This window comes from Hyla sarda, chromosome 2, assembly GCF_029499605.1.
Source record: "Hyla sarda isolate aHylSar1 chromosome 2, aHylSar1.hap1, whole genome shotgun sequence".
In the NCBI taxonomy this organism is placed as follows: domain Eukaryota; kingdom Metazoa; phylum Chordata; class Amphibia; order Anura; family Hylidae; genus Hyla; species Hyla sarda.
In genome coordinates this window covers 8,053,756-8,066,925 of record NC_079190.1, presented here as the reverse complement: position 1 = coordinate 8,066,925, position 13,170 = coordinate 8,053,756, and the positions used below count along the sequence as shown (strand labels likewise).

The 13,170-nt window shown below is 45.9% G+C and overlaps 1 protein-coding gene and 1 non-coding gene across 2 annotated transcripts; both read right to left on the bottom strand.

The window, feature by feature from the left end:
* Positions 1-955: 955 nt before the first annotated feature.
* Positions 956-1,063, bottom strand: LOC130359718 (U6 spliceosomal RNA). The gene has a single exon (XR_008890410.1). It is a non-coding gene; the product is annotated as a U6 spliceosomal RNA (small nuclear RNA).
* Positions 1,064-6,291: 5,228 nt separating this feature from the next.
* Positions 6,292-7,248, bottom strand: LOC130357310 (olfactory receptor 1496-like). Its single transcript, XM_056559991.1, has one exon. It carries the CDS (start codon positions 7,246-7,248, stop codon positions 6,292-6,294), a length of 957 nt encoding a protein of 318 aa, XP_056415966.1.
* Between the last annotated feature and the right edge of the window lie 5,922 nt (positions 7,249-13,170).

Genomic DNA, 13,170 nt, shown 5'->3' with positions numbered 1-13,170 from the left:
CTTGGACCCTCATGATTTCCTGTATGGGGCCACGACTCTAACCGGGAGTGGCGTGTCACGACCACCGCCTGAATCGAGGGTCACCACACTCCCTCCATATATCTCTATGGGGGAGCAGAAGATAGCCAAAAGGTTTTCTCATAGAGATATATAGAGAGGGCGTGGCAGCACCACTCCCGGGGCCCCGTACATGAGATGGGTGGGGCATCTCAGCAGTCGGATCCCCCGCAATCTAAAACTCATTCCCTATCCTGCGGATAGACGATACGTTTTTCACTATGACATATCTTCTTTAAAGCTAAGTTAATGTCCAAGTTTTGGTGACATGCAGTAACCCATGGGAATTAAAGGGGTCCTCCACTGGAAAACATATTCTTTTAAATCAACTGGTGCCAGAAAGTTTAACATATTTGTAAATTACTTCTATTAAAAAATCTTAATCCTTCCAGTACTTATCAGCTGCTGTTATGTTCCACAGGAAGTTCTTTTCTTTTTGAATTTCTTTTCTTTTCTGCCTGACCACAGTGCTCTCTGCTGACACCTCTGTCCATTTTAGGATCTGTCCAGAGTAGGAGCAAATTCCCATAGAAAACCTCTCCTACTCTGGAAAGTTCCTGACATGGACAGAGGTGTCAGCAGAGAGAACTGTGGTCAGACAGAAAGGAAATTCAAAAAGAAAAGAACTTCATGAGGATCATAAAAGTACTGAAAGGATTTAGATTTGTTAATATAGGTAATTTACAGATCTGTTTAACTTTCTAGCACCAGTTGATTAAAAAAAAATGTTTTCCAGTGGAGTATCCCTTTAACTACTATACACAGAAATATCACAGATAGACAGAAGAATTCAGATCAATAAAGATTCTACAATGACAGGACTGGCACTTAGCAAATGTGGTACCAATATATAAAAAGGAGGCAAAAAGGGATCCTGGGACCTTTAGGACTATAATTGTAACATCTGGTAAGCTTTACGAATTTGCGTGTGATCCTTGCGCAGGGGCGATGCTAATCTTCTCTGTGTCATTCCAATTTTAGTATATGTGCTGCCTAAGTGTAACATCTCTAGTGGGTAAGATTTTTAAGGATTTCTCAGAGAGGCTATTCTGGAATATCTTAATGGAAATTACCTTCTGACTTATGAGTTTATGCAGGATCGGTCCTGTCAGGCTAATCGGATCATCTATGAGGAGGTCAGTTATAGATTGGATTGGGTGAAGCTGTGGATGTTATATATCTGGACTTTTCTAAGACGTTTGATACTGTGCTGCACAAAAGGTTAGTACATAAAATCAGGATGCTGGGACTAGGGGAGGATCCATAACCAGTGATGTTATTATTCTCCAAAAATGCATTCAGCCCCTTTTAAATTATTTTACAGAGTTCCCCATGACCACCTCCTCTGGCAGAGAATTCCACAGTCTCACTGCTCTTACAGTAAAGAATCCCCATCTGTGCTGGTGTAGAAACCTTCTTTCCTCTAGACGTAGAGGACGCCCCCTTGTTATATATACAGCCCTGGGTATAAATAGATCATGGAGAGATCTCTGTACTGCCCCCTGATATATTTATATATAGTTATTAGGTCTCCCCTAAGCCTTCTTTTTTCTAAACTAAATAACCCTAATTGCCTGTCTTTGAACCCTCTCCAGCTCCACTATATCTTTCTTGTGAACTGGTGCCCAGTACTGTACACAGTATTCTATGTGTGGTCTGACCAGTACTGTACACAGTATTCTATGTGTGGTCTGACCAGTACTGTACACAGTATTCTATGTGTGGTCTGACCAGTACTGTACACAGTATTCTATGTGTGGTCTGACCAGTACTGTACACAGTATTCTATGTGAGGTCTGACTAGTGATTTGTACAGCGGTAGAATTATTTCCTTGTCGTGGGCATCTATGCCCCTATTGATGCACCCCATGATTTTATTTGCCTTGGCAGCAGCTGCCTGACACTGGTCACTACAGCTAAGTTTACTATTAACTAAGACCCTTTTCCATGTCAGTTGTCCCAAGTGTTCTCCCATTTGATACATAATCCCAGCCCGGATTATTCTTCCCCATGTGCATTATCTTACATTTATCAGTGTTGAACCTCATCTGCCACTTCTCAGCCCAAATCTCCAACCTATCCAGATCCATTTGTAACAGTGCACTATCCTCTATTGTGTTATCTACTATACACAGTGCACTGTCCTCTATTGTGTTATCTACTATACACAGTGCACTGTCCTCAATAGTGTTTACTGCTTTACAGAGTTTAGTATCATCTGCAAAGATTGCTACTTTACTTTTAAACCCCTCTACAAGATCATTAATGAATATATTAAATAGACCAGGACCCAAGATTGACCCCTGCGTTCGCCACTAGTAACAGTCACTCAATCAGAATAAGAACCATTAATAACCACCCTCTGTTTCCTATCACTTAAACACATTTCCCCCCAGGCCTATCCTTCTCATTTTATGCAGAAAATCTTTTATGTGGCACCGTATCAAATGCTTTGGAAAAATCCAGATAGACGACATCCAGCGATTGCCCCTGGTCCAGTCTGGAGATCACCTCCTCATAAAAGCTGATCAGGTTAGTTTGACAGGAACGATCCCTCATAAAGCCTCTTGCTGATATGGAGTCACACATTTATTTTTATCAAGATACTCCAAAATAGCATCCCTTAGAAAACCTGCAAACAATTTACATACAACAGAGGTTAAACTAAAAGGCCTATAATTCCCATGGTCACCTTTTGACGCATTTTTAAATACTGGCACCACATTTGCCATGCGCCAGTCCTAGTGAACAGTCCCTGTCACTATAGAGTCCATGAATATAAAAAATAGGGGTCTGTCTATTACATTAGAACACAGGGGTGAATGCCATCTGGACCTGGTGATTTGTCTATTTAGATTTTTTGTAAGCGGCACTGTACTTCTTCCTGGGTTAGACAGGTGACCTGTACTTCTTCCTGGGTTAGACAGGTGACCTGTACTGGGGAGTTTACCTTATTTCGCTGTATTTCACCTGGCATTTCATTTTCTTTTGCGAATACAGTGGAGAAGAATTAGTTTAATATATTTGCTTTTTTCTGATCCCCGTTTATAATTCCTTCTTTATCATTTTTTAAAGGGCCAACACTTTCATTTTTAACCTTTTTTTTCTTTGGCAATGAGTATTTCTATCTCAAATTTAGCGGCTTTTATCTTATTTTTTTTTTTTACATATTTTACATTTTTCTCTATAGCTTTTTAATGCTTCTTCCCTGCCGTCCTGTTTTAGAAGTTTAAATGCTTTATTGTTGTTGTTTATTGCCCCCTTAACATTTTTTTTCCATCCATATTGGTTTTCTTTCATTTCAGACTTGTAAAGGCCTTGAAACGCGTTTGTATTGGCTATCTAATAAATGGACTTTTTTTTCTACATGTCACTAACTGTGATTTTATGAGACAGTTTGCGCCGAGAACCAGTGGATTTTATTTTCTTCCTCCATTTTATGTCTTTACTGGAGCAGACACCCCCCTGGCGGTCAGAAGCAGAGTCCTGCTGCAGTACTGCTAACTCTGAAATGGCATCCCCCTCATCCGCCAACCGGGCAAACTTATTGGGGGGTGCCAGATCAGGACTAGCCTCCCTGACACTTTTCCCTCTATCCTGTTTTTTAACTGTAACCCAGCTAACTGCCTGACTGTACTGCACCTCCGTCCCTCTATCCTCCCCCACCTCTACCCCAGAGAATACTTGCTCAGTGAGCAGGAGACTCCTCTCCATGTTGTCAATGCTTCTCAATGTTGCCAGTTGCTCCTCTAGATCCGGGATCGGGGCTTCCAAATGAACAACTCGCACACATCTCACACAACAATATGCACCCTCAAACTGCTGTTCAAAGTAAAAATAAAAATCAAATATTTCAATATAACTCCCTAAATGTAAAGTTCCTTCATTTTAAGTCTTCTCACTTTTATACTACTCCCTTGTATACTTCACACTCTTGTATACAAACACACAATCACTAGCTCAGACAATTGCTAAGTATACTTTCTTTCTTTTATAGTTACCAGACACCACTTCTCTCTTCCACTGTATTGTATTTAGCACACAATTATGTGCTAAATAATAAAACATTAGATAAAACCTCTACCAAAAGGGTCTTGTGGACCTGGTGGAGAGTAAACTCAGCTTTAGTGATCAGTGCCAGACAGCGGCTGCCAAGGCTAATGAAGTTATGGGATGTATGGAGAGGGATAGAGACTCCTGACAGGGACATAGTTATCTTTGTATAAGTCATTAGTCAGACCACACATGCAGTATTGTGTCCAATTTTGGGCCCATGTATATAAGAAGGACATTGCCGAACTGGAGAGGGTGCAGAGCAGGGCGACAATGATAATTAATGGTATGGGAGGATTACATGACCAAGACAGGTTATGGTGGCTGGTGGAAGGTTTATGATACCAGTCATCTGGTATAATCTGGTGTGTGAAGATGTTGGTGGTAGTTGTCCTGCAGATTATGTTCACTTACCACAGCTCCAAAGGAAGTAGTCATTGGTATCCAAGCACCAGGAAATAATTCCTTAAATTCAAGGATTCTGGATAACAGTTCCGGAGACAATGTTACACTGGTGCACTGAACATAGTGAGAAGCCACAGTCTCAGTTTAATGGAGATGATGGGACTTGTAGTAATTGTGAAAACAATCTAGACTGACTAAAATCAGGATTTTACACTGACTGGTGACACTTGATGGGAGATGACTGGTAAAAGCTGGATTATTCACAGAAGTTCCTTTTGTCATGCAAACTGCCAGAGAGAACACAAAGGATAGGTGTGGCCCGGGGGATATTTACACCTTAATCCACTTTTCGCTGTTGTCCTCAAAGCCTTGACTGAGATGACTGGACTTAACCCTGGGCGATGGGATCAGTGTGAAAGAAACCTCAGCAACAGGTGGATAATTGTTACGCCGAGCGCTCCGGGTCCCTGCTCCTCCCCGGAGCGCTCGCGGCGTTCCTCTCTCTGCAGCGCCCCGGTCAGACCCGCTGACCGGGAGCGCTGCACTGACACTGCCGGCGGGGATGCGATTCGCATAGCGGGACGCGCCCGCTCGCGAATCGCATCCCAAGTCTTTCACCTGTCCCGGTCCCCGGCTGTCTCGTCCTGGTGCGCGCGGCTCCGCTCCTTAGGGTGCGTGCGCGCCAGCGCTCTAAGATTTGAAGGGGCAGGGAACCAATGATTGGTGCCTGGCCCAATCTGTCTAATTAGCCTCCACCTGCTCCCTGTCTATTTAACCTCACTTCCCCTGCACTTCCTTGCCGGATCTTGTTTCCATTGTGCCTGGAGAAAGCGTTTATTGTGTTTGCCATAACTGTGTTCCTGACCTCTTGCTATATCCATTGACTACGAACCTTGCCGCCTGCCCCGACCTTCTGCTACGTCTGACCTTGCTCTTGCCTAATCCCTTGTACCGCGCCTATCTCAGCAGTCAGAGAGGTTGAGCCGTTGCCGGTGGATACGACCTGGTTGCTACCGCCGCTGCAAGACCATCCCGCTTTGCGGCGGGCTCTGGTGAATACCAGTAGCAACCTAGAACCGGTCCACTGACACGGTCCACGCCAATCCCTCGCTGACACAGAGGATCCACATCCAGCTAGCCGAATCCTAACAATAACACTTGAGGCCTACTCCCATGAGGTGCATGAGACTGCAGCTGGGGATCTCTCCTCACCTCTGGCTAGAGTCAGATTGCCCAACTTAAGGCTCCTCCCTGTTTCATGTGGAGGAAGGGTGGACTCAACCTGATTGGCTGAGGACTGTTGCTGTGGCTACTCCATAGTTGTTTACAGGGGAAAAAAGTCTAACTTATAATAATATAATAATAATATAATATTACATGTTATGAATACTAGACTTATGGGGATAGAATGTTGATCCACGGATTTATTCTAATGCCATATTGCAGTCGGGAAGGAATTTATCCTTTGTCATGTGGCAACTGGCATCAGCCTCATGGGTTTAGTTGGGGGGGGGGGGGGAGAAGTAGCCTTTCTCTGTAACAAAACAGAAAGGTTATAAGTTTTAGGTTGAACTCGATGGCCTCTTGTCTCATTTTCAACCTTACAAACAATGTAATACCATCAGCAAATTAAGAAATTTTGCAAAAATGAACAAATCCTTTAGCCGCAGAATTATTGAACGTTTTAGTTAAAGTAAAGTTTAACTTTGGCACATTGCAGTTTCACGTATTTAAATATAAAGTTAAACCCCACACTGCACAAACCAAGAATTACTCCTATTCTCCCAATGTTTGCTTATGAAATATTTCCTTTAAAGTACAAATCATCTTCTTCCTTAAAGTTTTTGTCCTTATCCCATAGATTAGAGGATTGAGGGTGATAGACACCAGCAGACCACTTACTGAGATTATAAGGTGCGTCACAGTAGAGAGGGAACCACTATTTAACCTATATCTGAAACCGACAAATAAAGTAGCTATCATGAAAGTAGAGTATGTGATTATGTGGGTCACCAGTGTGTGGATGGCTTTCTGGGAGGCTTCCGTAGAGATCTTCAGGCAGACAACAAATGTCCGTATGTAGCAGTAGATCACAATGATAATGGAGCCTATGACCATCAGTAAAGTCCAAGTCGTTCCATAGGCGTCATTGATGACTGTACTGCCACAAGCCAACCGGACAAAAGACATTGTTTCACAGTACATATTATTGATGATATTACCACAAAGTGTTAACCTGACTATTAACAAGACACTTATTAGCACACATATTGAAATCACTGACCAGATGATAATCAAGGACTGTAGAGCCTTCTTATTGGTCATCAGAGAGTGGTATCTCAATGGAAAACCAACAGCCAAATATCTGTCAATGGCCATGATAGTAAACGTTAGTATCTCTGCAGAAGCAAAGCTCTGAATAAAGAATGCTTGGGTCAGACATACTGACAGATAGATGGTGGTACATCCGGAGAACAAGTCTATGGTCAGCTTGGGGAGGAATGCTGAGCTGCCAACCATGACGTTCCCCACCAGGTTACATATGAAGATGTACATAGGATCATGGAGGGATTCTTCTGCCCATACAACATACACAATTAATGTACATAAGAACATTGTGCTGAGATATAATACAAGAGCGACCACAGAGTAGAAATATCTTAGATGCTCCATCTCCTTGAGTCCTACAAGAACAAAGTCATGGATGGTGAAGACCATAGATACATTTACCATTGTTGAAAACTTTGCTTTACTTCTCATAAATATGAACTGCAATATAAGTAGAGGCCCTGTTAGCATTACCTAAAGCAGGGGTTTATATAGAGCTATATACAGCAATTCCTGAGTAAAGTATAACAGCTCAGCAATGGGAGAGACCAGGGACTTCTGCCCAGTGGATTACACTTCAGATTCTGACTGTAACTAATAAGATCGTAATTACTTAGACGTCTTCACTAATAGAGCAGTTCTGTTCTATTAGATGAGGTCCTGAGGGTATTGTAAAGCCTAATAGTAGCATTTTGTAGGAAACAGGGATTTTTAATAGTGTTGAACACGAATATTCGAAATGCAAATTTTTACCATGAATATCGGCACTTCACGATTTCGCAGATGTTTAGAATATAATTATATATATTCGTAATGACGAATATTCAGTTTGTTTTACATGAGAATTATGCAAATATTTATGTGAATGTCGGCACTTCCAGACAGGACACTGATCCCCCCCCCCCCTTCTTTTAGGTGAAAGATATAATTGTGCATGCGCACTATGCGAATTCCATAACAAATTTTCACATAAAAAAGAAAAGAACGAACATAGTGAATATGCCAATTTCACTAACATAGGATGAATATTTGTCCATATATTTGCTAAATATCGTGAATTCGAATATGGCCCCTGCCGCTCATCACTAATTTTTAAATACCTTAAATGTAAAGGTTTATTAGACAATGGCGATGTTTATTCTTCATAGATACAGAATATTTATGTCAATGTTCTAAATTAGTTTTTTTGGGGATTAATACATAGGTACCAGACAGAAACTTCAGTACACACCTACTTAAGGTTTTTAAATCTGTATTCATGGAACCTCTACAGGATATAGACCTTTGAGGCCCCCATCTATAAGAAAAGCTGACCCTGTCTATAAGAATAGAACCCCTTTACTTGTTCGGTACTTGTGGTGTAAATAAAACAAATATATGTGTTACGCCGAGCGCTCCGGGTCCCCGCTCCTCCCCGGAAAGCTCGCAGCGTTCTCCTGTTCGCAGCGCCCCCGGTCAGACCCGCTGACCGGGTGCGCTGCGATAATGTCCCCAGCCGGGATGCGATTCGCGATGCGGGATGCGCCCGCTCGCGGTGCGCATCCCGACCCGCTTACCAGACTCGTTCCCCGTCTGTGCTGTCCCGGCGCGCGGCCCCGCTCCCTAGGGCGTGCGCGCGCCGGCTCTTTGCGATTTAAAGGGCCAGTGCGCCACTGATTGGCGAATGGTTTTAATTAGTGTGTTCACCTGTGCACTTCCCTATATTACCTCACTTCCCCTTCACTTCCTTGCCGGATCTTGTTGCCATTGTGCCAGTGAAAGCGTTCCTTGTGTATCCCAAGCCAGTGTTCCAGACCTCTTGCCGTTGCCCCTGACTACGATCCTTGCTGCCTGCCCTAACCTCCTGCTACGTCCGACCTTGCTCTTGTCTAATCCCTTGTACCGCGCCTATCTCAGCAGTCAGAGAGGTTGAGCTGTTGCCGGTGGATACGACCTGGTTGCTACCGTTGCTGCAAGACCATCCCGCTTTGCGGCGGGCTCTGGTGAAAACCAGTAGCAACTTAGAACCGGTCCACCGACACGGTCCACGCCAATCCCTCTCTGACACAGAGGATCCACCTCCAGCCTGCCGAATCCTGACAATATGTTTCCTTTGTCCACATTAAGCACATAAATATTCATGCAAACTGGGACATTCATAGAGGGCAGAGGGCCATGTTGTCATAGTCAACGCAATCTTGGCTAGAGCAACACAGAGAAGACTGGATGGCACAAAGGCAGATAGGGACCCTCTGACCTTCATGTAAGGTGATCGGGGCCCTTCGATCATCCCGCGGTCGTCCCAATCATACTTAACATAGAATTGCCGGCTTTAGGTCCCACAATTGGTTTTGATAGCAGAATCTAAAGGATTAAAAGCCACAGCTCATAGGTACGGAGCATGATGACATCACAATCCTACTCCGTAGCTACCTGTCCCCTCCCAGGACGTACACATACATCCTGGTGAGAGAAGGGGTTAGATTGGTGGAGGAGGTCCCCTAACTCTCCTTCCGCAGGCTGGATGGTTGCTCGACAGAGCTTGACAGAGCCAAGCTGTATCAGTAGAGTGCTGATCACACCATACAATGCTATGCAATAGCATTGCATTCCAAAAAACAAAAAAGAACAAAGCGGAGTCACTTTTGAAAGTTATGTGTCAATTAATACAAAAACATTTTTCTCTATCGGCTCCATTGAGGGACACAGACCATGGGTGTATGCTGCTGTCACTAGGAGGCTTGTATGCTGCTGTCACTAGGAGGCTTGACACTATGGCAACAAGAAAAGTTGACTCCTCCCAGCAGGATATACCCGCCTCCAGGCCACTGAGCTAATCAGGTGTTTAAAGGAGGTGGACATGGTCTGGAGTTCTCCCCAGACCAGGTCTCATATTTTTTATTTTCCAAGGATGTCTCCCGCCTCTCTAAGATGACTACCCGGTCGTTGGCTGATGCGGCTGCCTTCAAGGATCCAGCGGACATGAAGGTGGAGACTTTGGCAAACTTTGCCTTTGAGACAGCAGGTTCTTCCTGCTTTTGCCTGGGTGTCAAAAGCCCTTTCATTATGGTCTCCCAACTCCGTTAGGGTAGTATTCAAGATCCTTCCGGAGGATTTATTCAATCTAGCTCTCTGATGCTCCTCAGCTGGAGATTTTCTGTGTTCTGCTTCCATGTGCAGCCGCTGTGCTGCCTTTGCCACAAGCTACCTGGTAGCCACCATGTGGCTTACAGCATGGAATACCGACACCGCCTTCAGGAAGTGAGGCGACGGGCGGAGTAGAGTTCTTTATTACCTCTGGATAGGGCTCACAAAACCGCTTTCCGTCGGACGTCCTCCGCCTTCCGGTTCTGAGGACCTTTGGTACCAACAAAGGGTCCAGCCAGGCGCCTTCACGGAAAGAGGGCTTCCTCCTTCCGGACCCGTAACTCCCAGAGGTCGGCTATCCGTTCTGGCCATTTGGTGGCCCCATCAGGCACCTTAGGCCTTCCTCGGCCTGAAGGGTCGCCCCCCACCCGCCAACCTTTCTCGGGTGGTTGGTCGCCTCTTACTCTTCCAGGATGCCTGGACCACGCACATTCAGGATCCCTGGGTCAGGGATGTGGTAGTCAATGGATACAGAATCAAATTTGCTTCCCTTCCATGGGATTGCCTTTTTCTTTCCTGGACCCTCCGGTTCCCATCTCTAGCGAAGGCAGTTTGGAGCGCTATCCAGCTTCTTTTTGTCCAGGGAGTAATTGTCCCGGTTCCTTCAGGTGAACGTTTTTGAGGTTTATTCCAACATCTTTATGGTCCCCAAGAAAGGCATTTCTGTTCACCCAATCTTGGTTCTCGAGTATCTCAGCCAGCATCTTCTGCCTTCCCATCCCGAATGGAGTCTCTCCATTCGGTGCTGGCGTCCGTGGTTCTAGGGAAGTTTTCTTTCCTCAGTGGACATCAAGGATGCCTGCCTCCACACCTCATTGTTTCCCGGTCTTCAGCTGTACCCCCGCTTTGCAGTTCCGGACGGTCATTTTTCATTGTGGCTCTCCATTTCGGTCTGGCCACCTCTCCGCGGACCCTTACCAAAGTCCTGGTGCCTGTGATAGCCCTTTTACGAATAACAGTTGTTTCCGTAATTCCTTACTTGGACGACCTCCTGATCAGAGCTCCAGCTAGGGCCCAGATCCTAGAGAGTCTTAGTCTCAACCTTCAGACATTATCTCACTTCGGTTGGATGGTCAATTGGGACAAGTCCAACCGCTCTCCTGGGCCTCTGCCCGCTTTCGACTCTACCGAGCAATTGGCTGACTCTCTTATCTAGAGTCCGATGACTTCAGCACCCTGCTCCAGTTTCCATTCGCTTTTGCATGGATGTCCTGGGTCGGTTGGTGGCGGCCGTGGACACCGTGCCATTTGCCCAGTTTCATCACCGACCTCTTCAACTGGTGATTTTCTTCCGGTGGGACAGGTCTCCATTGTCTCTCAACCGCAAGATCGTTCTCTCTCGACAGTCTTGTCAGTCCCTTCTATGGTGGCTTCGTTTTCCCCCTGCTTTTTCAGGGGGCGCTCCTTCCTGCCCCTCCCTGCCGGTCTGTCGGGCTGGGGAGGTATTTTCAGGGACCGGCCGGTCTGGGCCTTGGTCCCCCTAGAGCCCTTTTGCCCTTCAACATGTTGGGGCCTAGGACAATTCTTTCTTTGCTTGTTTCTTGGGAAATTCCCTTCTGGGCGGAACTCAGGTTTCCAGCCATCTCTGCTATCTTCATTCCAACCGTTCCAGGGATATGGTCTTCACGACCGGTCCTCAGTCGTCCAAGGCGAGTGGTCCCCACATCAGGGGGTGTTAACAGTGATCTGCAACCCCTGGGGCACTCCTGGCGTGGACCACTGCTTGTCCCGCCACAACCGAAGCATTCCTCGCTCGTAATCGGGCTTTGCCCTTTCTTATCTGTTTCTTGGTCGGGCTTTACCCTACCATATCTGTTTCCTCCCCATCCTCTCTTTTTGGGGCCCTGAGGAAACTCACAGTAAGGCGTTTCTACCTTTTTCGTGACCCAGCCTGGCAACGGAGGGCATGGTATGTCGTCGTGGTCAGGTTCCTGAATGATTCAAGGATGCGCCTTCCCTATTTACCATCTCTGCCTTTGACGGCGTGGCGGTTGAGACAGCAGTTCTGAGGACCCGCGGTTTCTCTTCCCAAGTGGTTCGCACCATGCTGAGGGCTCACAAGCCTTCCTCTGCAAGATTTGCCTCCATACCTGGCGGTCTTCTTTTCGTTGGTGTGAAACTCAGCCCTTTTTTCTCCGGTCGTGGTTTCCCTTTCCCGACCCCTTTCCCTTTCCAGTCGGGGCTGGCCCAAGGGTTGGCTTTTCAGCTCCCTTAAAGGTCAAAGGTTCGGCTCATTTCCATTCTTTTTTCAATGTCCTCTGGCGTTCAATTATCATGTCCGAACCTGGTTCAGGGAGTGGCACAACTTGCCCTCCTTCTCAGTGCCCTTCTTTCTCTTGGGACTTACTCTTGGCCTTAGGTGCTCTGCAAGGCGCCCCTTTTGTACTTCTCAGGGACATTTCTCTTCGCCTCCTTCCCCGGAAGGTGGCGTTCCTTATTGCTCTTACCTCTCTTCAGAGGGTGTCAGAGCTGGAAGCTCTCTCCTGCCGTTCTCCCTTCCTGATTGTATACCAGGACAAGTTGTTTTCCGTCCAGGTCTGCCCTTCTTATCTGAGATGGTTTTGACTTTTTCATCTCAATAAGGAGACCTTCTTACCGTCCTTTTGTCCGGTCCCTTCTCATCCCTGGAAGCATTTTTTCCACAACCTGTTTGTGGTGAGGGCTGTTCAGACTTATCTCTCAGTCTCTCTTTCCTTTCGGCAGTGTGACTCCCTTTTTTTGTTTTTCCGGAAGGTCGTCGTACAGGACAACCTGCTTCTGCGGCCACCATTTTTTTCGGTGGATCCGGTCTGCTATTTTGGGAGCTTACCGCTGCAAGGGGAAGACCCCAGATGCTACTCTAGACTGTAAGACTTTGCAGGTGGCAGTGGTCCAACTGTCCACCTGTCTGATTCCTTACCCACCCAAGGGACGGCTTTGGTACGTCCCATGTCTGTATCCCCCAATGGAACCGATAGAGAAAAGGATATTTTTTATGCTTACCGTAAAATCTCTTTCTCGAAGGATCCATTGGGGGACACAGCTCCCACCCTTTTTTTCTGGTGTTCCTATTTCAGTTATCTGTCCGAAGATGTGTTCAGTTGCCTTTTCTTCTGATTGCTCGGACAGTTGGTGGTTTTTCTCTTGACCTGTCGGTCTTCTCCTATTGCTCTGGGACTAAAACTGATTAGCTCAGTGGCTTGGAGGCGGGTATATACTGCT